Here is a 23,115-nt window from a genome sequence, read left to right on the forward strand (position 1 = left end):
TTTCGTCTTATTTTTCTTCTTCTGGTTTTGGTGGGTTTGGTGTATTTGGTCTTTGATGTCAGTATATTTTCATCCATGTCCTGGGAAACATTTCCGTTTAAAACATGATAAAAAGGTAACTTATAATATAGTCTAACATAGCAGTTAATGCTAATAAAATAATAAACAGAAAGAACCAGTAAATTATCATTACTAAAGACTAAAATTTTTATATGTCGCAAACCATCAATATGTCAAATAAATAAAAATTAATTTTTTTTTCTCATTAAAAATCGAATGTATCTTGAATACGGTTCTGTATTTTCGTAGCATTTCGTAGCTGCGTAGTTCGATGCGGTCGTAGCTGCATTCATCATTCGTAGCAATTCGTAGATTATAAGCGACTTCTTGAAATTTTGAAGCTTTTGAAGTTAATTGTAAAAATGGCAATATGCATTTGTATAAAAAAGTTAAAAGTGTTCAGATAACAGTAGTTTTAGTAGCATTTAATGAAAAATCTGACTTTATACCTTGCAGGTAAATACTTTCTATTGAAAATTCGAAGACGCTTTACTTCTAAGAAGTGGTTACTTAGTTAGTACTTAGTTTGTAACAGATGCTTTAAAGAGAAAATAAAAAATGAGTGGAAACGGTGACGAAGATAAAACGGAACCAGGGAAAACATTTCCTTTGGATCTTGCTGCTAAAATTACAACAGTAAAATCTGTTGATTGTAAAACTCCATTAATAATGACAGGACAAGCTTTACGAAATATGAGAGTTTTAACACCCTCCAGTGCAGTACAAACATCCCTTAATACAGGGAATATACTAACTACCAACATTTTATCTCAAGCTGTTCTAAAACAAGGTTAGTTTTAACTGTTAACTTGCTTAATAAAAAATTGGTGTCATTTCCATCACTTTCAGGTGAAATAAATCGTTCTCAAGGGACTAACCTGGCAAATACTTCACAACCCCAGCAATCTGTATCTTCCAATGTTATACAACGTCCCACACAAATAACTCTTACAGCAAGTCTTCCAGTTGTAGCCCAAAGTCCCACTGGTACATATCATGTACCTCGAGGTCCTGCAGTTGTTGCTAACTTAGCAGCACCCAGAAGCAACGTAGCAGCTGCTATTCGGAATCCTATGATTGTAAACACACAGACAGTCGGTCAATCTGCCCAAGCATATGTAAGGCCACCAAGAACACCAAGTCCTGCTCAAGGTACAGCATGGCTGACTACAAACTCCTCAAATGGATCTCAAATTAAAGGTGCTCCAACTGTTTTAAGTTCTCCAGTAAGAGGTGCATCTGTATCAGGTGTAAGTGCAATAGGTAAGCCTCAGATTGTAGCCAGGACTCAAGCTGTTACCCAAACTGTGTCAAGTGTTCGACCTACAGCTACTATTTTACATTCAGCGATCACAATAGGACAAGGAGGACAGGTACTTTTCTAACAATTTCTTACATTCTCTTGATTTTTAATGAGAAAATTTGCTATAAGAGTAACAAATATCTTTCCTTGAAATGATTTTCTGAAAATCCAGCATTTATTTGATAATTAATATTTGATCACTGTTTATTTTATTGTTACATTCATCCCATGAAATCAGTAATTAATGAAATACAGGAAGACAAATAGCTCCTTAAAATAATTTTCAGAAAGTTGTATAGATAATTTGATTAATAATTAGTCCTATTGTTTGTACATTTTTGTGTATATAATAATTATCACTTACAAAAACTTCTTTTGTTAGATTCATCCTTTCAAGTCTGGTCAAAGTAATACGGGAATACAGGCTCTTACTAACAACACAGTAACTTTGGCCCAGGTGTTGCCAGCTAGAACACAAACATTAGTTTACAGTACTGGAGGGAACACTGCTCATTTGGCAGCTCCTCCTCGAATTGCAGTTAGCACTAACATACAAAATCGGCAATCTACAACACCTAAGACTATGGTAATTATTTTATTTTAATCTCATCAAATACATGGTACTTATAAAAACTTCATCTCTTACTATCACAATACGGTTAAATTACAACGCGAACTTATTTCGTCCAGTATTCATATAATAATTACTCCACTGCTAGATTACAGCTTAGAACAAAATGAAAAGGTAAGAATGCAATTGATTTTGGAATAGTTGCTGTAATTTTTCTTATCCATAGATTAGTAATGTTCCTTTTAAATAACATTGAATTACATAAAGAACTATTTAATATTATAGAGAAGCAGAATATAGATGCTCAAAAAATGATTACAAAAACAATAACAAGTATATATAGAAATTCCATGGCAATCAAATTTTTCGAAACTAAAGTATGTATGCATTGCAAATTTTAGCTCCCCCCTCTTCGTTTGATATTAGAGGGTAATTATTGTAAGTTCTTAATATCAAAAAAAAAACAATTTCGCGTTGAAAATGACCCTACATTTTTTGTTTTTTATTTATTTGTCTCAGTTTCTTATTTCTGTTTTTCATTATACAATAGATTACTTGCGACAAAATAAAAAATAGGAGACTGTAGTGTAAGGAAATTAAAAGATCCGTTATTGTCAGGCTTGAATTGATAATGCACAGAAATGGGCGAAGCATGTACCCTTTGGTAAAAATGTGATTGTGGTAATTAGAGATGAGTTGCTTTTTATTTAATAAGTTACTTTTACATATTTATTATTTTTTTAAATCAACAAATATACTTTTATTAGAATCAAGTGACAACTACTCGCTTGACGATGCCTGTTAACGTGACGGCCGCAACACGACTAGTAACACCTCAGGGTACCGTTTTAACTACAGGAACACGACTGACAACGACCACTTCTACGCAACAGGCGACCCTTTTAGGGTCGACTGCGCCTGCGAGGATCGTTTCGACCACACAACCTGCCGTTGCGATTGGTAGAGTGGCCGTAACGCCCACCCAAAGCTCATCGGCGAGCAATGTGATCGGGCAAAGTCGAATTTCTACGTTATCCCTTCATCCCCTCGTTGTGGCGAACACCTCTCAACCACGTACTATTCAAACGCAGGGCGCTAAAGTCATCACACAGACAGCGCAAGGTCTGAATTTATTTTATATTTCAAATATGTACCTTATTAAGGACGTGCCGAAGAGTTGCGCATGTAATATTTAAATGACCGCTATTTTTTTTATTTTTATATAATAGTCTTGTTTTATTAATTCTCTAAATTTGCGTTTATTAGTATTGTTTTTTTGTTTAAAATCAGTTTTTCCTCAAAAGCAAGAAAATATATGTTTAATATTGTAAAGGGCGAGCGCGCTATTTAATCATTACTGCCTATAATTGGCGCCTGAAGAGATAGAAAGAGAAAGAAGATACGCCTGTTAACCGTTCGAACTGGTAACCTTGAACAACACGTCGCATTGCTATGCAGCTTATGCTGTGAAATTATTGTTTTGGTCGTTACTGATGTTATACTTTATTGGCGACTACTTACACTATTAAGTAATATTTTTTGTTTCTTCTATTTTTTTCTTTCGTTAATGTAAGTACCTAACATTTATTTTAGGATTAAAAAGTAGTATTTTTAATATATTTTGAATTGTGAATGGTGCTGCTTTAAAGCACTTCATTTGCTGTTTCAAGTTTATCTTTAATTTTCCCATGCAAAGCACAAAACATTAGAACGCCTATTTTTACACTTACAGTCTTATTTTCAGAATACTTTAGATATGTGTAATTTGTAAAATGCTTTTCTATTAATTCAATGTGTCTCCTTTTTGTGTATGTGTATATTGTGATAAGTTTCTGTCTTTAAAGGAACTGCCATTCATTTGACGCAGATGCCTGCCACTATAAAACCCACACAAACAATAGTCACTACAGCATCCAGAACAAGTAAGTGAAAGTAATTACTATTAAAAAAGATTTTACATGTACCCAATACCCATGAATGTACCGTAATTAAAAAAAATATATTAAGTGGGCTATGGTAAAAAATAACGCTTACTTTTATGTCAAAAAAAATTAGATTTGATAAAAATATTCCTTTTAATTTGCTTGTGTGTGGGGTAATGTAAGTATGACTAAATAATAATTCATAACTATAAGTTCTGACTTTCTCGAGTTGACAGTTCCTTTAAAATTATAAAATTCTGTGTTGTGTTATTTTAACGTCCACTAAAAACTTTACAACNGTTATTTTTTTGACTTACTTATTATAATATAAAAAATTCATGTAAAGTTACCTGTTATCTATTGTCAGTCAGCAATATTTATTAACTATACACAATTTTGTGTTAATTGTTGAATGTTAAAGGATTAAATTTCGAAATATTTAAAGGTTACCTTTATTTTGAGTCACTAGTAATTTAAAACAAACACCTGATATTTTATTAATACGGTTTGCTAATGTTTTTATACAGTATATTAAGTTTTTATCAATTTAACTTGATAGCGGTTTAGTTATCGCAAAAATAGGGAAGTAATATTTGTTTCTTCGTATTTTTCTTACAGTAAACGTTCAACCGATTGTCACCCAACGAACAGTACCGTCGGTATCGTCACAAGCCATACCTATTGCAAAGGTGTTTTCTCCGCAAGCTGAAAATCAGCCAGTAGTCACCCCCAGTGCCGGTGTCTTCATACACGCCCCGCCTGTTGCTGCTGTCTCTAGACGTTCATCACCAGGTAATTTTAATGATATCGTAGTTATTTACAATATAATAAAGTCACTGCATGGGTCGGATTGCTTTTAATTTACTATGATTTAAAATAATTCTTCCTTTCGAATTATTATTTATGATATCTAAAACGATTGAATTCCATTTTTTAAAATAAGTTGTGGAATTTAAATCAAAATAGTAAGTACGAGTTAATTTTTATCAAAATTGTACTAACATTTTGAATTTTTAGGCCCAACAAGTGTTGCCGCAGCGACCACGGTGGTTACGACTGGCGTTGCAACCTATTCAATAGCTAGCGGCACATATTTCTACGACGCAACCGGAACTTACTCAGTAGCCCATTCGTTCAATCAGTCGTCCTTTGCCACGGTGCCTCAATCAACCAATCAGCAAATAAAACCCGCCATCGCACCTCAAGTACATGGTAAAATCCTTCAAACTTCTTTATATCATTATATTTATAGGACTAAACAAGTTGTTTAAATTACAAGGATGGAAGTTCTCTCCCTTTTTAGCCTTGGCTTCTCTTATTATAGCTTTCAAAAATTGAAAAAAATGTAGTGTAAAATGTGTAGATCATTCGTACTAGTCGTTTATTTACAGTCGTAAATACTATAAGAACAAAACATCGATTTTCCTATTCATCCTATTCAATACAAACTTTTTAAAACCCTACTCTTTGGAAAAAAAGAAATAGTGTAATTATGATAAATGTCACGAATATTTTTTTTGTAGGTATTGTGACAAATCAGCAAATGAGATTTAATCCGGTCATGGTGCTGGAGCAAAATCGAGTGCCTCAGTATTCCCAATCGCAACAATCACATCACCAAGACACAGGTCATGAGCAATCACAGGTGTCTGGTGGCCCGTCTGCACAGATTATACCAACTCAGACGCAAAAGGTCACTTCTTCGCCAAGACCTAGCATCCTGCGCAAACGCGATCACGAAGGTTCGCCACTGAAGGCAGCTAAGAACCTCAATTCGTCCCTTGTTTCAGCGATAATACCGCAACAAAATGTTGCTCCGCCACCCATTTCGCCGCCTTCGCGACCTGATTCCGGCGGAAATGGAAATAGTTCAGGTAAATTTATTATTATCATATAATATATACTCTAACTTAGGTTGAATATTAGATAATAATATCCGTATGTTTTTAATCGTAGGGGGAAGCACAACTGTTTCTGCAACTTCCAGTCCCGGTATGGCCGAAACTAACGAAGATAGCATGCCTCATGTGCCGTCATCTAATAAAGACGAAGAAGAAAGTAATCGACCACCAACTGAAATGAGCCCTAGAAAGAAACCGAGGAAGCAGCAGTTGTAAGTACAATGTAATAGTTTAAGCATATAGTGGAGGGGGAGTTGCAAAAAGGTTAGAAATCCTACGTTTTTCATTTTTTCAGCGGTACTGGCAGTAACGATCTCGATGAGAACATGAACGACGATATGCAGTTTATAACGGATGGTGCGGTCACGAAGAAAGACGCAGATTCTGATGAAAATCGATCGGACGGTAAAGAGGAAATGCCTTCCGAGACACGTGTTGTCAGGAAACCGGCTACACCAAGTCTTTTGAACAGCTATCGTCAAACGTGGAAGGCGACGCATAATCATTATTTGCGTTATTCAGATGTGAGGCCAAAAGACGAACGTCGACCGACGATCATGGATTTGGCAAATCAGTGCCGTGTACTCGACAAAGTTAATGGGTGGAAAATACATCACCTGTCAACCCAAATGGAAGATCTGGTATGACAATATATAATATATATTTTACTTTCGATGGTTTTGTAGTAACTTATTTTTGGTAATTTAGGCGGATGAAGAACAAGCTGTGTATGATCAGCTTACAAGATTGCTAAAATTTACCGAAGCAGAAGAAAAAAACAGCAACGAAAGAGAAATAAATCATATTAACGAACTCATAAAGGTAAAGGACAATTAGGCATTTTTGAGATTAATTTTAACAATTTTTATTTTTAAAGGGTAATCTTCAACGCATTAAAATAATCAACGATGGAATGGTGGAAGCTAAAAGTCAGATAATGAAAATTTTCGACCACAAAGTTCACGTAACTGACATTATTAACCGTTGTGCCAGCAAAAGAAATTTCAAAAAGCGAGAAAAGTCCTAATTTTTAGATAAAATACGAGAAGCGAATAATGTTCGATAAATTAATATAAATGTTATTTATTGTTTTGTAAGAATTTTTTTTTCATAGGAAAGAAGTCCCTGTATTTTTTCCGTTCCTCATTTAGCTGACAAACGATCTTTTTATTACCAATATGCACAAGATTAAATGTAAAATATTGCTGTATATGATTTTACATAGGATAAGTATGTAATTGTATTATTAGGAGTTACAAAATATTTTAACGTGTAATATATTTCTTATTTCAACGAAGTAGTACTATTTTTTTATATTGTGTTGTTACTTGACAATATTTGCCTCCTTTGTAATTTTATTTATTAAAATGAAGTATGGTTGATGTTTTGCAAATAAAAATAAATTTTCATTATAAATGCAGAAAACTATTTATATGGGGCCCTGCACAGTTATGGCAAGAGTATATAAAAAATAATGTTTAAAAACAGATAAGTACTTACCAGCAGATTTTTCGGTTTACGTTATGGTTAAAATGGATGTTTCGGAGAAAATTACAATATCGTTTTATTTTCTTCAGTGGTAAATCGCGCAAAATGTACACATATATCACATATTTCACAATAAATTCGTGTGCACGATTCAAAATGAATAAAAACATATTTCGAGCAGCAAAAACTGCAAGTTACACATTCGCGAAAACGTCCCAAGAACTATTAATGCCTTTAAATAAACAAGATCTATGACACATGCAAATAATTATATATTGACCAATCGGCACATACGCACGTTTCCAGTGATTATCCAAATCCAGAAATGTTTTCTTTTTAGTAATCACCAGCAGTACACTTTAATGTAACATTCAAATAAGGCATTGTTCGAACTTTTCCACCAAACTCAATATTGGTTATTTCTACCCCTTGGTACACCGCGACCTCTGATACCCATTATCCGTCTCATTGCATCCATACCACGTTTAGGACCACCGTCCATATTTCCACGTCGAAGTAAAGGATGAGGAACGATTCCTCTTCCCACACGTCCTCTCATTAATCCTCTTAAAGGTGGTCGCGGTACTCCACCGAAGCCGTCGAGTGGAGGAGGGGGTCCTAGGAGGTTATTTCTTCTAAACACACCTATACCTCGTCCACCTCTGAACCCATCTTTTCCTGGTCCCGTCGAACCGTTCCAATTATTACCTGGATTGAATTGTCCTAACCCGCCAAAGTCGTTTGGTGGTGGAAGCGGAAGCCCTGGCCGGAAGTTTTGAAAAGCACCTCTATTGTTTCGTGGTCCATTGAATGGGGGCCAGTTTTGATTAGGAGGTGCCTCGTACTCTTCTTCTTCATAACCATCTTCTTCTTCCTCGTAATATTCTTCTTCTGCTTCTTCGTTCTCATTGTAACGGTTATTCCGGAAATCCTGATGCTGACCGTAAGGTCTATTATAATCTTCATCCATATCTGCGTCTGCGCTAGGTCCACTGCGCATATCGAAGTCCCGACTGTTTCGAAAATCAGAATTTCCGCCGTTTGGATTGTTCCGCAAGTCAATGTCTCCGGAATTTCCGCGCATGTCACTATCTCGTAAGAAGCTGAAGGGATGAGAACGCATGTCTTGGTCAGAGTGTCTCGACGATTCACCATCACCACCCCCGAAACGGTTGCTAAGAAAATCTTGGTTTTTAAATTTGGAGGGAGTTATTGGTGTTTCCATGAGTGGTCGAGGTCCTGAACTTTGATTATGTGAATCGCTATCTTCGTCAACGTACGTTGTGTCTAGATAATCGCTATCTTCGCCAAGCATTACGTCCGAGAGTTCTGGTACTTCTCCGGATCGTAAAAATTTATTAAGAGCGTCCGGACCTTCTGCAATTGCAGACTCAAGCTTCGATCCCGCTAAGAATACAAAAAAATTATAACAGCATATATACTTTCAATAAAGAATTGTACTTACGTTCTACAGGAATAAGTTTTCCAGCAACAATAATAGCACTAGGATTAATTTTTTGCAAAGGTACGACACCAGGCGTGTTTTCTACAATTTGACTTAAAACTTCATTCAATGTACCCGAGGTATCATCTAATTAAAAAAACAAAGTAAATTAATAACACAAACTTATTGTTTAAAAGAATAATTATACCAATAGTTTCATTCCATTGAGCTTGAAAATTACGTGGAATTGGCTTGCTGTAAGGCACTTTTTTAGTTTTGGCCTTGTCATCAATCGAACCACCGAGAAGATCCAAATCTAGACCTGGTATAGTTGCGTTATCATCGGAAGAAAATGTAAACTCTACTTTGTCGTCGGGGCCCATGCCAGGTATGACAGAAGGTTCATCTAAAATATTTATTTTTTTTTTGTAATCTCGAAACATTGGTGTAATTAATTAGAAGATATTTGTAATTCAATTATTACCTGCCGCTATTTCTTTCCCCAAGTCACCAACATCTTCAAGTCCAGCAATACCCGCAGGTAAAGTATTGAGATTATATTTATCTCTCATCAGATCACCTGGTCTATTTCTAGTCCAAAATTTACTAGTATGATCGTTTGATCCGGAGCAAAGAATATGACCCAACGGGTGCCATGCCAACGTCCATACTATACTGTCATGAGCTTGTTCAATGGCTCCTACCTCTTTATCAGCTCTAAATGCAGTAAATTATTAAATTATCATTATTTTAAAAAATAATAAAGCCAATACATATATTATCTTTTTAAAAGCAAAGTTGAATTCTAAAATGTTCTGAAAAAAAAGTCGTACCCAACGTGCCAAAACATAATGGCCCCATCGGATCCGCCGCTACTAAATAGCCCTTCATGAACCGGATGCCACGCAACGCTAGAGGCTTCTTTTTTATGACCCCTAAACGTCTGAACTTCCTGCCCTAAATTTCGCAAATCAAATAATTTCAAAAGATGATCTCGAGAAGCTGTTATAAGCCAATTTCCGTTTTCATTCCATTTCAAATCCATAACGGTCGACTTGTGCGCATGTCTAAAAAAATAATTAAATGTAGAATCATATTTAAAATATATAACCGAATAAATACTTACAATGTAGCCAAAGACTGACCCGTTTTCGGGTCCCACAGTTTTATAGGTTGTTGATTGTCCTTACTTCCGGAAATGATAAGTCCTTTCTGGGGATGCCAATGAACACATTTAACGTCAGCTCCGTGACCTAAAATACTTTTAGTTTATTAAACTAAACTTTATTATGTATTTTTTTGCATTTATTATTATTATAGAGTTACATTACCTCTAAGAACTCTTTCCTCCTGATATCGAAAGAAATCCCAAATTCGAAGAGTGCCGTCATCCGAACAGGTCACAAATTTACTATCCATAGGGCTGAAGCTAACAAAAACACAGATACGATATCATATTGAAATTCATAAATTAAAATAAAAAATATATACTTTTACACAAATGTTTTATTGTTACTCATACACGATACAATAATGAATAATATATTTAAGTTTCACTAAGGTATGATATGCACTGACACAAGTTAATAAAATAAGTAATCAAAAAAGTTGAAATGAGAAAAAAAATATTTCACTTGATTTAAACGCAGTCTTTTTTTAAGTATTTGATATTTTTACATATGTATAAGTATATACATTGTTCACAGTATTTCCAATAATTGTTGTTTGATGATATCATTATTTAAAGTTGGCTCACCACTTTACAAAAAACTAAGAAACTCACTTTAAAAAGAAGTAAATCAATTTTGGATACAACACACGCTTTTCTAGTTTTTTTGTAAAAGTTGCAAAACATTTTTTTAAAAATATTACCATTCACGGCAAAGTATTAATTTTTTTTTTAATGTTACTGTTATGTGTCCCAACACATTAAATGACGACTAGATAAAAAGAAAAAAATATATATATATTGCTTTTAAACTACCTAAAAGGAAAAAGGCAGGAAATATTATTAACTATCCCTCCAATGTAAAACGTACAAAAAATACTGAGGATATATACAACATACTTACCAAGAAAAAACTATTCATTACGTCTTTAATACTACATTAAAAAAAACATGCAAAATTGACCTTATTTGTAACTGTAAAAATGTAAACGAAAACACGAAATATTTCTTTTTTAATTATGTTGACGTGTTAACTAATCATCATTTCCTGTTTGCTGCTATATATCGTCGAAATAAAACAAAATGTCTCATAAAAATCTTTATTAACTTTAAGCACCGGGTCTGGAAATTGAAATAAAAACGTTTCCCTGATATCTTTTCAGGTCCTGATAGTTAGATTTTTTTTAGATTTTTACGAAATATGCTACTCACACCCTGAAAAGTAACCGGGGAAACATCCCGTTATTTAAATTAAACGAATTTATTGAGCGTAAAATTGTACAAAATGCGCTTACAAGGAATTCCAAATATCACAGCAAATTATATTTATCACAGAAATCAGTTTTGTCTTTATTATCATCATTATCTAATATGAAAGCATGTTTTGTACTTTTTATTAATTAAAATACACCATTGGGCTTTTTCGAAAAAAATATGAAAATGAAAACTTTTAGGTAACTCAGTTTTTACTTTTTTATATTTTTGATTTCACTTTATTTGCTCTTAACAGACAAAGGAGGAACAGGAGGGATTCATTTATTAGAGTGGTTACCAAATAATGTACAAGTTTGCATAGTACGAAGAGAAGATGTAGTAGATACCTTATGCCACGCAGGGCTTCTTTATGTGCTTGGAACATTTTCACGTTGTTCATATTCGACTGCCAGTATTTAACGTAGCCTGCATGATCTCCCGTCACCATCCAGCTGTCATTGTGCGACCACACCATACATCGAACAGGACTGTCATGAGCCTATGAGAAAAAAATTGACATTAAACTAAATTCACGTTTTATTTTAATTAAAAAATCAGATAATTCAAATGTAATACAAAAACATATCTATTGCGATCATAAAACAAAATTTCCATCTATTCACCTATAATATTATAAGTTTTCCTAAGTACATATAAATGTACAGGGTTTTTGCATAAGCCTTTTTTCAAGCTAAGAATTTGATTTAATAAAATCCCACTTTCGGGAAAAGTCGTTTTCATAGTTTTAATCAGAGAAGAGAGAGACTAGAAATCCAATTCTGGATTTTTCACTTTGAACTAGCAAGTCAGAGCTTTTGTTAGCAAGCTGATAGTTGTTCCTTTAAAAAATCAATCGTGACCACGCCCCCAAATTTCAAAAGGTATGCGTTATGTTTTCCTGATAAGTAGGAATAAATCCTTAGCATAGAAACGTGAATAATAAAAAACAGTGACACCCCCCTCTTCCGACTGATTTTATTTAATGGAGCGTCTGATTGGCCGGCACAGCTGACTATCAAGAGTGCAAGAAACAAAAACAACTAGAGATAGGTCCCTTTATTTTTTGTTTCTTTCTTTTAAGAAGCGCATTTCCGATGAGCCAACATACTCTATCCTATTCTATCTAAGGTCCTAAGACCTCACACCATTGCTACCATTTGCCCATTCCACAATGCTTTTACTCTTGACTCCATAGTGATAATCACACTTTTTTCATGCTAGCGCCATCTTCTTCTTTCTATAGTTTCCAACTCACTCCATTTTAATTTAGGCTTTTATACTAGTCTCTCTTCTCCACTTTAGATAGAAAAAAGGTCATTTTATTAAACCTATAGTTAACTTAGATGTTTTGTTTTCTTTTTTTTAAGTATAAGATATAAAATCTTAAGTTGTTGTAGAATATATAATTTGAACAAATTGCGACTAACCAGATACCAAGTTATATATAAACACATATTTGAAATAACTAAAAAGATAAAAAGTGAATACCACGAGTTTAACTAAAATACCAAGAGTACCATATCAAATACCTTTATTTTCTCGAAGACAAAGGGTAGGAGTAATAGTTTTTAGACATAAAAAACTATACGACTTAAAAATAAAAAAAAATAATGCCTAGAAAAGCATAGGCAGAGTAATTTCATATGATATTCCCCTTTCCATCTCGATTCTAGAATCTTACTTTCAAATTTTACACTTTCTTGAAAACTTTTTTGGAATGAAAAGTAAACTATTTTAAAAAATACATGCAAACAATATGGGTTTGTTAAATTTCAAGTCAATTGCATAGTAGTTACTAAGATAAAACATTGTGACAAACGGAAATCTCATTATAGGGATTCCTTTTTATCTTTTTGAAATAGAGCCCTAAAAAATGACAAAATAACATTCTTAAGAACTGCCATTATGAACGATGATGTGCAGTTGTATTTTTTAAAACTAGGTACATAGACTCCTAAGCATTCCAATTCTTCTTAGTAATTTATATGTATTATATACTGTTTTCAAAATGTTTAACCATAATTTTGAATCTATTACAATTAAATAGAATTTAAAGTAACAGTAAATTTTTGTATGATTCTATGATACCAAGACTGACTAGACTAGCAAATCGTTATTTGACAACCGAAATGTTAGATCTCAATATTGGTGCAATCAAGTCCTCTCTAAGTTATTTACTAGAATATAAATAATGAACTTAATTGTAACAAAACTTCCTATTGGATAAGATTACTATGTCAACCATTATTCATTTATTTTGTATATTTTCCTGGGCTTTTTAGCCTGTTGTATTTCTTTTCATATAAATAAATAAATAAACACTAAAATTATTTGATAAATTCATAAAACCATTACAGGAATTTTAATTTTTAGCAAACACAACAAACATTTACTTGAATGGTTTAACACAAAAGCATGTAATAATACCTTATTCGATATTCTGAACTCAATAATAAGTGAGAACAAAAAAATTACTAACTTTAGAAAATAGAAAGTATTTGAAATACACCAAAATATTTTAATATGAAAACAATTATGATCACACTTATTACTGAATATAAGAATATTATCAAAATACTTCTAAAAATTATAAAAGTACTAACTTGCAAAATTGTTTCAAAATTGAATGTAAGTCCATTCCACAAAGTGAATTCTCCTGAACTAGCCCCAGTAACTAATCTTCGACCTTCAGGGGTCCATGCCATACAAAAAATTGGACAACGCATTTTGTTTGTTGCTGTTTTTACAAATCGTGTGGTAACACAATTAATGGGATTATCATAATAACTAGGTGGAGGCATCATGTCAGGATAGTACATTACATCAGGTTGAAGTGCCCGGCGATCCCTGTAGTCTCTAGTCCATATACGATTCTAATGAATAAAATACATAAATGTAAACAAGTAAACCAACCAAGGTTAATGAATGATTTCTGTTTACAATTTAATAACTTACTTCTAATGCTTTAATTATTGCAGAATTATAATCAACCGTTTTTCTCATAACAGATTTTCGTAACCTCTTTCCATCAAAGTCTTCCAAAGTCATATTTCCTAAGGGGCCAGGTAACCGCTGTAAATTCAAGAACGGTCTAAATGGAGGACGGTTATTGAATGCAGCTCGAGGATCAAATTTGTTTGCATAGATTCCCATAGCAGGTCCCATCGGATTTCCGAGCATATTTAGTCCCGGTGGAGGAACCGACATATTTGGTGGTGGTGCAGCAAAATCCATTTTTATAGATTTGTAATTCGTACTCTATCAAATTAACACCGAATAAAACGCGAACAAGAATCACATCTTTATCAAAACAGCAGTTTAATCATCTTCTACCGTTGGAAGCACGAAACACACATGAAACCATACGCATTTAAACAAACCGTCTCGCCGTTAAAACACAAAAGCAAATTACTTTCATTTTAAAAACCTCTTAATTAAAAACTTCCCTAACAATTTAACGAAACCATACTAACAAAATCGTTTTCAATAAATAAATTGTTCACAATTTAACCGTGACTATTGCCGTCTTTGTGCTTTTTGATGTACTTTTCATCAAACATGGCATCTCAACATGACCTTAACCATAGATAAGGTTGTACATGGCATAGACATATAATAATGGACATGCCTTAGCCGTGTCGTTGTAATAATTTCTTGGCTCGAAAAGTGAGGGAGATGGCGTATGGTTTCGGACTAGTGCTATCTCTTTCATGACACGCTCACGCACTATCGTGAGAGAGATAGATATTGTCCGAAACTTCATTCCATCTCTTTCTTTTATTGTACCACAATTCTGACCGCTAAGGCATGTCCATTAGTAACCGTCGATGGTACATGGTACACCATTTGTAGACCTTGTTGTAGTCTTGTACATATAGATCATAGACAATTTGTAGACATTGTAGACAACTGTACACACATTATCTGTGGTACAAACCATACATAGCTTGTAGACAAATATAAACAAATAGTAAAAATTTTCATTTAACTACGTTTTCAAACTGAATTACGAAAAGTAAAATACAATTTATAATTCTTAATTTGCAATTGAGTTTAAAACATTGAAACACTTTTAATAATTTAATTTAATTTTCATCAATAAAACAGCGAATAAAAGTGAATAAACTTCTATGAGCACATAAACATGCTCAGAGACAATTGACAGCAATGAAACCTAACCTAATAATAAATTAAAATTTCAATCCAAATAATAATAAATATAATTAAAATATATTGTATGTAATTTTAATGATTATTAGTTTTAATTGAAGAACATTACTAAAACTATGACAGAAGAAATATTGGTTACAGAAATCCCTAGTAGTCTTAAGCAACTAGCAAGATTAGTAGTCAGAGGATTCTACACAATTGAAGATGCACTAATTGTTGATATTTTAGTAAGAAATCCATGTATGAAAGAAGATGACATTTGTGAATTACTTAAACTTGAGAGAAAGCAGCTTCGAGCACGAATATCAGTACTAAAAAATGATAAGTTTATCCAAGTAAGATTGCGAATGGAAACAGGCCCTGATGGCAAAGCTCAAAAAGTAAACTACTACTTTATAAACTACAAAAGTTTCGTAAATGTAGTAAAGTACAAATTGGATATTATGAGAAAACGGATGGAGACAGAAGAAAGAGATGCTACCAGCAGAGCAAGTTTCAAGTGCCCTAACTGTTTAAAAACATTTACTGATTTGGAAGCTGACCAGCTGTATGACTTTGTAACAAGTGAATTTCGTTGTACATACTGCAGAGAAGTTGTTGAAGAAGATCAGAGTGCAATGCCTAAAAAAGACTCCAGACTTCTTTTAGCAAAGTTCAATGAACAATTAGAACCCCTATTTATTCTATTACGTGCAGTAGAAGGTATTAAACTAGCGCCAGAAATCCTTGAACCTGAACCAGTTGATATTAGTACAATAAGAGGTTTGGATGCTAAGAAATCAAACAATCCATTAGAGCAATGGTCTGGTGAAGCAACACGGAATGCCGGCTTTGCAGTTGAAGAAACCAGAGTAGATGTTACCATAGGTGGAGATAATTCTATAAACACTGCACTTAACAACCGTAAAGAAGCTCCAATCTGGATGATGGAATCTACTGTAATGTCAAATACTGACTCTCAAGTTGATATAAAAGCAGCAGAATCAATTATTGAAGCAGCTGAAAATGCTAATAGTGGAAAAGCAGCAGATGATATCATGAGTGTATTGCTTGCACATGAGAAGAAAACATCCACAAGTGCTGCAAATAATCTCAAAAGCTTACATGGAGATTCAGATTCCAGTGAAGATGAGATGACTGAGGTGAAAGATGATGTAGGTGAAGTGGAAACAATGGACAGCGAGGAAGAGGAAGATTCAAATGTGCCTTCAGTTATAGTTGGATCTAAAACTTATAATATAACGGACATCAACGACGAAATTATTGCTGAAATGACTCAGTCTGAAAAAGAAATTTATGTACAGGTGTTTCAAGAATATTATTCACATATGAGTTACTAATTGATCAGTGTTATCATTTAAAGAATGCCTTAATACAGTTCGTAATTTAAACAAAACTGTATAAAAATGTAAATGTCTTTTATAAAGGTACATGTATATATGTAGTTAAGAAATTGTATAAATATTTATGAACTGTAATACNCGGGGGTGGACATAATGAATAAAATCCATCTGGTCGACCAATCTGCCTTTGACTCTCATTTAACTGATCCAGAGTCTCAGGAGAGAAATGTTCCAATATTTCTGGTATAAGAGGATCCCCAGCAGAGTAACGTAGATCAAAAGAAGCCCACGAATTACGCGGCGTCAATGTATCTCCACATGATGACACAAACCATATAATAAAGAAGTTTCGATCCCCGAAATAGTGTTCAAAATTCTCTCTTACTTTACAAGTAATTAAATAAAACTTCGTTTATTTCCTGCAAATTACAAAAAAGTAAAAATAAATAACAGTACAAAGTTTTGGTATACGCTATTGATATGTGTAGTACTTAAGCGAGATTAATAATGATTCTATACCATAAATATAATCAGATAATCACCATCTTAACGGGGAAGAATCAGCACATCCGTACCTAAGCGGACTAAAAATAATTTAATTGAATTAATACTAGTCTTAATCAGTTGCACCCTTGCCCCAGAAATTTTTACCTTTCTGGAATCGTAGTCACAGTCTGTGGATTAACAAGGGGCTGCAACTTTTCTGTAAATCTCTTATAATTCCTTTCTAATTCCCTTTGGTAATCCCTTTGGTCCATTTTAATTATATTCTTATTTTTCTTTAACGCATCTTGACATCTACAACATGAAAATATTAATATTAAATTTAATTATATACAATTTTTAAACTTACTTTTTTGAAAAATCTTTAAAACAAAGCCTCAATTTATTTTGATGTTTTGTAAGTGGTTTACCATCACATGGTAGGAATGTAAGTGCCATTTCTAACGGTCCTTGATTAACTGTAGTCCCAATGCACCCCTGAAGGACCATTTGTAGTATTTTGGGGTCCGGGGGCTCCTGCAAAGTCGCTATTGCTAATTCCGTTGTTCTTTTCTGAATATCCTCGATAGCCACCTTCAACAAAAAGAAAAAAGTTTGCGATACAACAATACAACTTTAAATATTAATAAACACCTCTATTGGAGTTAAAGTAATTTGTATACGATTTACAACATGTATTCTTGTTTTTAAATAAGGAAAATGAACGGCGGTTGTAAGAATGGTTTTTCGTTTATATTGTTCATGAAGTTCTCCATGAGGTTTTCCATTTGGAGTAAAAGGCGTAGCGTACATAAACCGTTCTGAAAATGTATAAAAAAAAGTTAGAGATTTTTGGTATTTAAAATTGATGTGTAACTCTACTCACTTATGTTATAATTTTTATCAAAGTGAGTTAGTCTATACCTTAGTTCATAAGGTTCAAAATAAGGCTCTACATAAGTAATTTGTATATAAGCCTTTTCGGGATCTAATAGAGTTGTATCTACCGAGTTTGAATCTTTAATAATTACAACGTTTTCTGCGCCAAATCTTTCCGCGTAGAAGTTCTAAAATATAAAAATTATGCATATTTTATTACCAAACTAATTATTTGCATAAATGTTACAATTTTGTACCTCCAATCGATTAAAAATTTCTGGTAGTTTAGTTAATGTCGGTTCCTTATAAACAAATTCTTCCCGATCTAAATCACCGAATTTAGAACCGTAAAAGCCAACTCTAAAGTAAGTACCAAACACCCTTTTTCCTTGTAATTGATCTATTCGAGTATAAGCATCATGAAGCTTTCTGTAAATGCATAAAAAAATGAACAATATGTAGAAATCAGAGCCTAACGAGGGCTATGATTTTTATTTTAGGTAGGTTAAGTTAGATAAAAAAAAAAGAGAGGCGAAACGTTAGTGTCGACTTTGCAATAGAATAAAAAACCTTTCATATAGCCCTCATTAGGCTAAAGGGAAGAAATAGAAAATACGTAATAAACAATATTGTATACTAGTTTAGGTGAACTGATCCATGCATAGGACAAAACCTTCTTTGAATTTTACTTTCTATAAAATATGTAATCTACACATACCGATAAGTAAATAAATAAAAATAACTATTCTAATACCCATGAATGTTGGCTAGTTTTTTAAAGTCTCTGTTATGTTCCGCAATAGGTATAACGACATTATATATGTCATTCATCGGTTCGTACATAGCTGCGGAATGAAAGTAAGTGGCTGCGTGCTCAAGAAGTCCTAGCAGACCCCCTTCAGAAAAATGGGAACCTAAGCATATTCCTTCTTTTTCCGGACTTAATACGTCATCTGAAACGGCACTTTCCGCCAAGACGTTCGGGCTTACTTTCTCTAAAGCTGCAGCACCAACAGGTAAATGGGGAAGAGGCTCTATCATTGCTAAATATTCAGCTACTAAAGCTGCAGAGTGTACCATACACATTCCAGCTTCACAATGATTGCCACGTTCCATGTGTTTTTTTGCCATATTTTCAAGCCTTCAATTACAATAAATTAAATTTACATTATTATTAAATTAATTGAAGAAATTCTGAATTTAAAATGTTAAAACAAACCATGTAAGTCTAAGGTCTGGCGAATTTTGGTATCCTTTTGCAATACGATACATAAGATCGATAAGCATTTCTGGGTCTTCTTGAAACTCTTTCATTTTAACTGTATCGGACAAAATCATATGCAAATTAAAAACCAAATCACGAACTTGTTCGGGAAAACTCGTATCTTGAAGTTCACTATCTCTTTCTCCATATTCCAAAATTGTTTTTAAAGATCTTCTAAGAGATTCATCACTAAAGGATGATGAGGTACCCACCAAGGAACTGAGCGAAACTGTCACTTGCATTTTAACTCGAGCAAAATTCTAAAAGATGTCAAGCACTCTATTCTTTTTCATACTTTTATTATAGAACAAGACTTACGTTGCCAATTTGGAATGTTTGTCTCATTAATAAATACAAAGAAGCAGCTGCTTGGGATCTCACAGAGGGAATATTTGAAGCACAGTGCTTCAAAAGTAATAGACATAAGTCAGCGCAATGATCATTTTCTTCGTCAAATACTGCACTATGAAACTAAAATTACAAACAAAATGTATGATTTAATAAATGAAACCAATTTATAAAAAGAAAAAACACATATTTAGTATATATTTTCCCCAAATTAATGGATGTGAGAAAGAATTCAATTTAAATCATATTGTCATCTTAGTTTGTAAGTTTTTACTTAGTTTTTGAGGAAATTTGTACGAATCTATACACACCTAATAAATTTGCCTCTACATGATTTATTATGTATTCTGTATAATAAATAAAATAAACATGTTCCTAAATATCAATTTAAGGCACTTTTGTCATTTATCATTTTTAATATTCAGATTCTTACTTTGAAAACCAAATTCCTTTGTGATGCAAACATGTGAGGCAACACTGTTGTACTCTGATTTTTTCCCAGTGCATGTAAAAGAACTGATAACGCCGAACCTAGTAATGACTGTTGATTATCCCATTGGGCGATGGTAAAAACGCAACGTTCTAAAGTATCAAGGATTATAAAAGATGCTTCCGTTGCTAAATGGCCCTCCAGATTGGCATCTGCAACGATATCGTCCTTTGGCCTGTCTACAACATCCAGGCCAGCACGATAAGGCATTTGATCTTTCCTCCAACGAAGCTTTTCTGTCGACGGTTGACCTAACAATAACAAAATAAAAGGCAAGTTAATTGAAATTAAAGGTGTACTTTACATTACCTTTTCTTCTTTGCATCATTTCTCTAGCGGATCCTTGTCCCAGAATAATGTCTTCCAGGCGTGACTTAACGTCCTGATTTACCTGTGCGTGCGCATACCCAGAAGGAGGGGACGATCTTCGACGAGGCCTATACTCAAAACAACTGGTACATTCGTCGAGGAGGTTCAACAAAGTACCCATTCTACCAGAAGACAATTCACCTAGCCATTGAGATAAAGAATCACGATCTGTATTTTTTAATACCCATAACACACAACTCAATAACTGTCTCGTAACTTCGGCACTTATATTCTGTTTCCGGGTCTAGAAAAAAAATAAATAAAGGAACTATTAGATATTCATGAAACTCTTTATTTTTGATGTTTTACTGAATGAAAGGAGTCGGTATGAATCAGTTTTCCAGCAATGGCTAAAGCTACGTTTTGATCGATATTTGTAGGCGTATTAATTCCTTCGCTTGAATATCGATCGGATTTATCACTGCCCCAATGATGAAGGAGAGGTAAAACATCCATCGCAACGGAAAGTAAAGGTAGATATAGGGCTGATACCCGTTTTTTTGCTTCAGGAGAAGAGAAACGAGGATCAGAGTCGTGCCACGACAGCAGAGATCGTACAGTATCCACTGCTTTCCCATGAAGAGAAGGATTTCTAAAGAAAAAGAAATATTTAAATGTGTTTTTTTTTATGAAAACACAATCATAAACTTACTGTATTTCTATTAAAACAGTAGCCACATCTGTAAGTACAAGTCCTGTCAGGTAGTGATGTTGCCTATATTCTGTAGACAATTCAGCAAAAACACCAACTCTCTCTTGACTTGCGGGTGGACCAGATAAAAAGGAAGTTTGACTATTCGAACTCGTGATGCTTGGACTTGGAGAAACACTGGCACCAGTTGTCATAAATGGCGTCGCAAATGGTAGATTTAGTGGTACGTAATGTTCATGACTACAAACGATACGAATGAACTCAAGTTTTAATTCTACCAACGATGACACGTCCTGAATCGATTGTATTTTCGCCTGTAGCTGCTTACAATACGATCTAATAAGCTGAAATACGTATCCTCTGTCTGCTACCGAAAGCAAGTCGAAATAAAAGAATGCCAGTGCTGCGTTTAATTTATGCGCACGAGCTACATCGCTTGTACTGTGAGCGATGATTTCTGCAGTAACAGTATGAACCAGTGTCATGATATCATCCAAAAACTGTTCCGGAAATCTGATTTTTCTAGGGGCATACAGTGTTCTGGTATGTCCAAGATGTTCTACCATACTTTTTACCATTAATTCAAAAAAGAACCAAGCGCTTTGCATTGCCAATTCTTTGGATCTTCCACTGGACACGACCCATTGAAGAGCTAGTTCCTGGTGAACGATACGTTGATAAGAATTAATATTTAACGAACTCACATCCATTTGAGGAGAACGCATGCTAGAAGCCCTGTCTAAACCTCTTGGTTGAATCGCCGCAATTTCTAAATCAGGGTGAGAAGTGCTTCTGGTTAACGATGTCTTACTTTCCCATTCAAGGGTAGATTGATCGGCGGTTCGAAGAGGATGTGGCAAATGACATTGGTAATGAATATAGGTAGTTAGAAGGCCGTTTCGGGAATGCTGATCAGATGGTGTTTCCCCTATTCCCTAAACAATACCATAATAATTGTCGTGCTTTGATTTTAACAAGAAAATAATTTACCGAAATATTATTTAAAAGTAAACAGAGAGCTTCAAACGATGTGTGTCCTACGTTAAGTGAGTGTCCAGAAACACGAGGGGGTTGAACTAAAAGTTTTATAATGCTGTCGAAAATTACAGGCAAAAATCGAACTAATGTTTTAGGACGAGCTCCAGCTAAGCCCAACATGGCAGATCTATAAAATAATAATAACGATCGTAAAATGCCTACTTCAATGAATATTAAAATACCTTAATTCATTTTCTATGCCACTCTCTCCTAATCTCGCAGGTATCACTCCAGTTTCAACATTATCATATGCCAATAAGAACCTTTCTATTGCCGGATCATGAGTGTGAATAGAAGACGCAGTGTCAAGTGAAACTGTAAAAAGACCTTTGTGGTTGTCAAGCCATTTCGTACCCGGAAGATAAACATCCGGCGGAAGATATCTGTAATTTAACGCAGGTGGATCCAACATTACCGGCAAACAGAATTCTCCAGATACTAAGTGACCCTCACGTAGCAAAGGCAACCACTAACAAATAAAAAATTTCATTTTGTCAATGTTTATAACCAGATTAATTAAAAATCATAATAATTAATCATTTATGATATTTCTTATGACTTATTTATACATATTGATTTTAATTATGATTACATGTTGGGTTAATAATAATTAAATATTTCTTACTGTGTATCCAACCGGAGTGTCAACAGAAGTTTGTTCCACTTTTCTTTGACAACTTATGTGATAAAATGTAAAAAGTAAATGATGATTGTCGGCTAGCGCAGCAGGTAATTTAATTTTTATCTCGTCATAAAATACAGGACATTTATTATGATATGTCACTGCTGTATAAGCATCGGAACTCATTTCAGGACAGTTGGATTTCCCGAAAATATTTGGTAATGCGTGCTGTTCTCCTTCTCCAGTCATCAGTTGTATTCTGACTGCTATATTTCTAGCAGAGCCCTGTCTGTTTGAAAAATTCAACTCCTTTGGGCTGACAAAAAGCAAATTTCTGTAATTATAA

At 33.9% G+C, this 23,115-nt stretch overlaps 4 protein-coding genes across 6 annotated transcripts in view; 2 read left to right on the top strand and 2 right to left on the bottom strand.

Annotated features, from left to right (window-relative positions):
• Positions 1-36: 36 nt before the first annotated feature.
• LOC108737415 (histone deacetylase complex subunit SAP130-A) lies at positions 37-7,054 on the top strand. Of its 2 annotated transcripts, none has more exons than XM_018470246.1 (13): positions 37-115; positions 517-850; positions 910-1,433; positions 1,746-1,949; positions 2,702-3,056; positions 3,779-3,856; positions 4,475-4,648; positions 4,874-5,068; positions 5,380-5,730; positions 5,813-5,969; positions 6,053-6,398; positions 6,466-6,579; positions 6,635-7,054. In XM_018470246.1, the coding sequence occupies exons 2-13, from the start codon at positions 619-621 to the stop codon at positions 6,782-6,784; spliced, it is 2,880 nt and encodes a 959-aa protein (XP_018325748.1). In that variant the 5' UTR covers positions 37-115; positions 517-618; the 3' UTR covers positions 6,785-7,054. The 2 variants fall into 2 exon arrangements, with proteins under 2 accessions (XP_018325748.1, XP_018325749.1); XM_018470247.2 differs by lacking the exon at positions 37-115 and having other exon boundaries at positions 356-850; positions 6,635-6,814; positions 6,872-7,054.
• Positions 7,055-7,305: 251 nt separating this feature from the next.
• Positions 7,306-14,687, bottom strand: LOC108737416 (pre-mRNA 3' end processing protein WDR33). Its single transcript, XM_018470248.1, has 10 exons — positions 14,067-14,687; positions 13,715-13,984; positions 11,459-11,610; positions 10,021-10,118; positions 9,816-9,942; positions 9,523-9,756; positions 9,174-9,406; positions 8,898-9,095; positions 8,711-8,836; positions 7,306-8,652 (listed from the first exon to the last, which is right to left on the bottom strand). Exons 1-10 carry the CDS (start codon positions 14,343-14,345, stop codon positions 7,652-7,654), a joined length of 2,718 nt encoding a protein of 905 aa, XP_018325750.1. The 5' UTR covers positions 14,346-14,687; the 3' UTR covers positions 7,306-7,651.
• Positions 14,688-15,081: 394 nt separating this feature from the next.
• LOC108737410 (general transcription factor IIE subunit 1) lies at positions 15,082-16,725 on the top strand. Its single transcript, XM_018470238.2, has one exon. It carries the CDS (start codon positions 15,398-15,400, stop codon positions 16,619-16,621), a length of 1,224 nt encoding a protein of 407 aa, XP_018325740.1. The 5' UTR covers positions 15,082-15,397; the 3' UTR covers positions 16,622-16,725.
• A 295-nt stretch (positions 16,726-17,020) lies between these two features.
• LOC108737438 (dedicator of cytokinesis protein 7) overlaps positions 17,021-23,115 on the bottom strand; it is a 21,602-nt gene continuing 15,507 nt past the window's right edge. The window contains exons 9-24 of one of the 2 annotated variants that reach the window (XM_025981694.1): positions 22,773-23,101; positions 22,330-22,616; positions 22,100-22,274; positions 21,110-22,044; positions 20,767-21,049; positions 20,398-20,701; positions 20,032-20,339; positions 19,569-19,721; positions 19,206-19,510; positions 18,741-19,127; positions 18,244-18,415; positions 17,994-18,174; positions 17,762-17,928; positions 17,478-17,701; positions 17,276-17,422; positions 17,021-17,208 (exon numbers count right to left, since the gene is read on the bottom strand). In XM_025981694.1, the coding sequence (XP_025837479.1) occupies positions 17,163-17,208; positions 17,276-17,422; positions 17,478-17,701; positions 17,762-17,928; positions 17,994-18,174; positions 18,244-18,415; positions 18,741-19,127; positions 19,206-19,510; positions 19,569-19,721; positions 20,032-20,339; positions 20,398-20,701; positions 20,767-21,049; positions 21,110-22,044; positions 22,100-22,274; positions 22,330-22,616; positions 22,773-23,101 (4,403 nt within the window). In that variant the 3' untranslated portion in view covers positions 17,021-17,162. The remainder of the gene's footprint in view (positions 17,209-17,275; positions 17,423-17,477; positions 17,702-17,761; positions 17,929-17,993; positions 18,175-18,243; positions 18,416-18,740; positions 19,128-19,205; positions 19,511-19,568; positions 19,722-20,031; positions 20,340-20,397; positions 20,702-20,766; positions 21,050-21,109; positions 22,045-22,099; positions 22,275-22,329; positions 22,617-22,772; positions 23,102-23,115) is intronic. The other variant, XM_025981695.1, reaches the window with a different exon arrangement.

The sequence above is a fragment of the Agrilus planipennis genome, unplaced genomic scaffold, assembly GCF_000699045.2.
Source record: "Agrilus planipennis isolate EAB-ADULT unplaced genomic scaffold, Apla_2.0 scaffold143, whole genome shotgun sequence".
NCBI lineage: Eukaryota > Metazoa > Arthropoda > Insecta > Coleoptera > Buprestidae > Agrilus > Agrilus planipennis.

Bases quoted from the DNA above. Each gene is read 5' to 3' on its own strand.
- LOC108737415 (XM_018470246.1), top strand. From the start codon at position 619: ATGAGTGGAAACGGTGACGAAGATAAAACGGAACCAGGGAAAACATTT. The intron at 5,069-5,379 runs GTAAAATCCTTC...TTTTTTTTGTAG, and splicing joins CATCGCACCTCAAGTACATG to GTATTGTGACAAATCAGCAA. The intron at 6,399-6,465 runs GTATGACAATAT...TTGGTAATTTAG, and splicing joins CAACCCAAATGGAAGATCTG to GCGGATGAAGAACAAGCTGT.
- LOC108737416 (XM_018470248.1), bottom strand. From the start codon at position 14,345: ATGGATTTTGCTGCACCACCACCAAATATGTCGGTTCCTCCACCGGGA. The intron at 9,407-9,522 runs GTACGACTTTTT...TACTGCATTTAG, and splicing joins ATTATGTTTTGGCACGTTGG to AGCTGATAAAGAGGTAGGAG. The intron at 8,653-8,710 runs GTAAGTACAATT...TTGTATTCTTAG, and splicing joins AAAACTTATTCCTGTAGAAC to CGGGATCGAAGCTTGAGTCT.
- LOC108737410 (XM_018470238.2), top strand. From the start codon at position 15,398: ATGACAGAAGAAATATTGGTTACAGAAATCCCTAGTAGTCTTAAGCAA.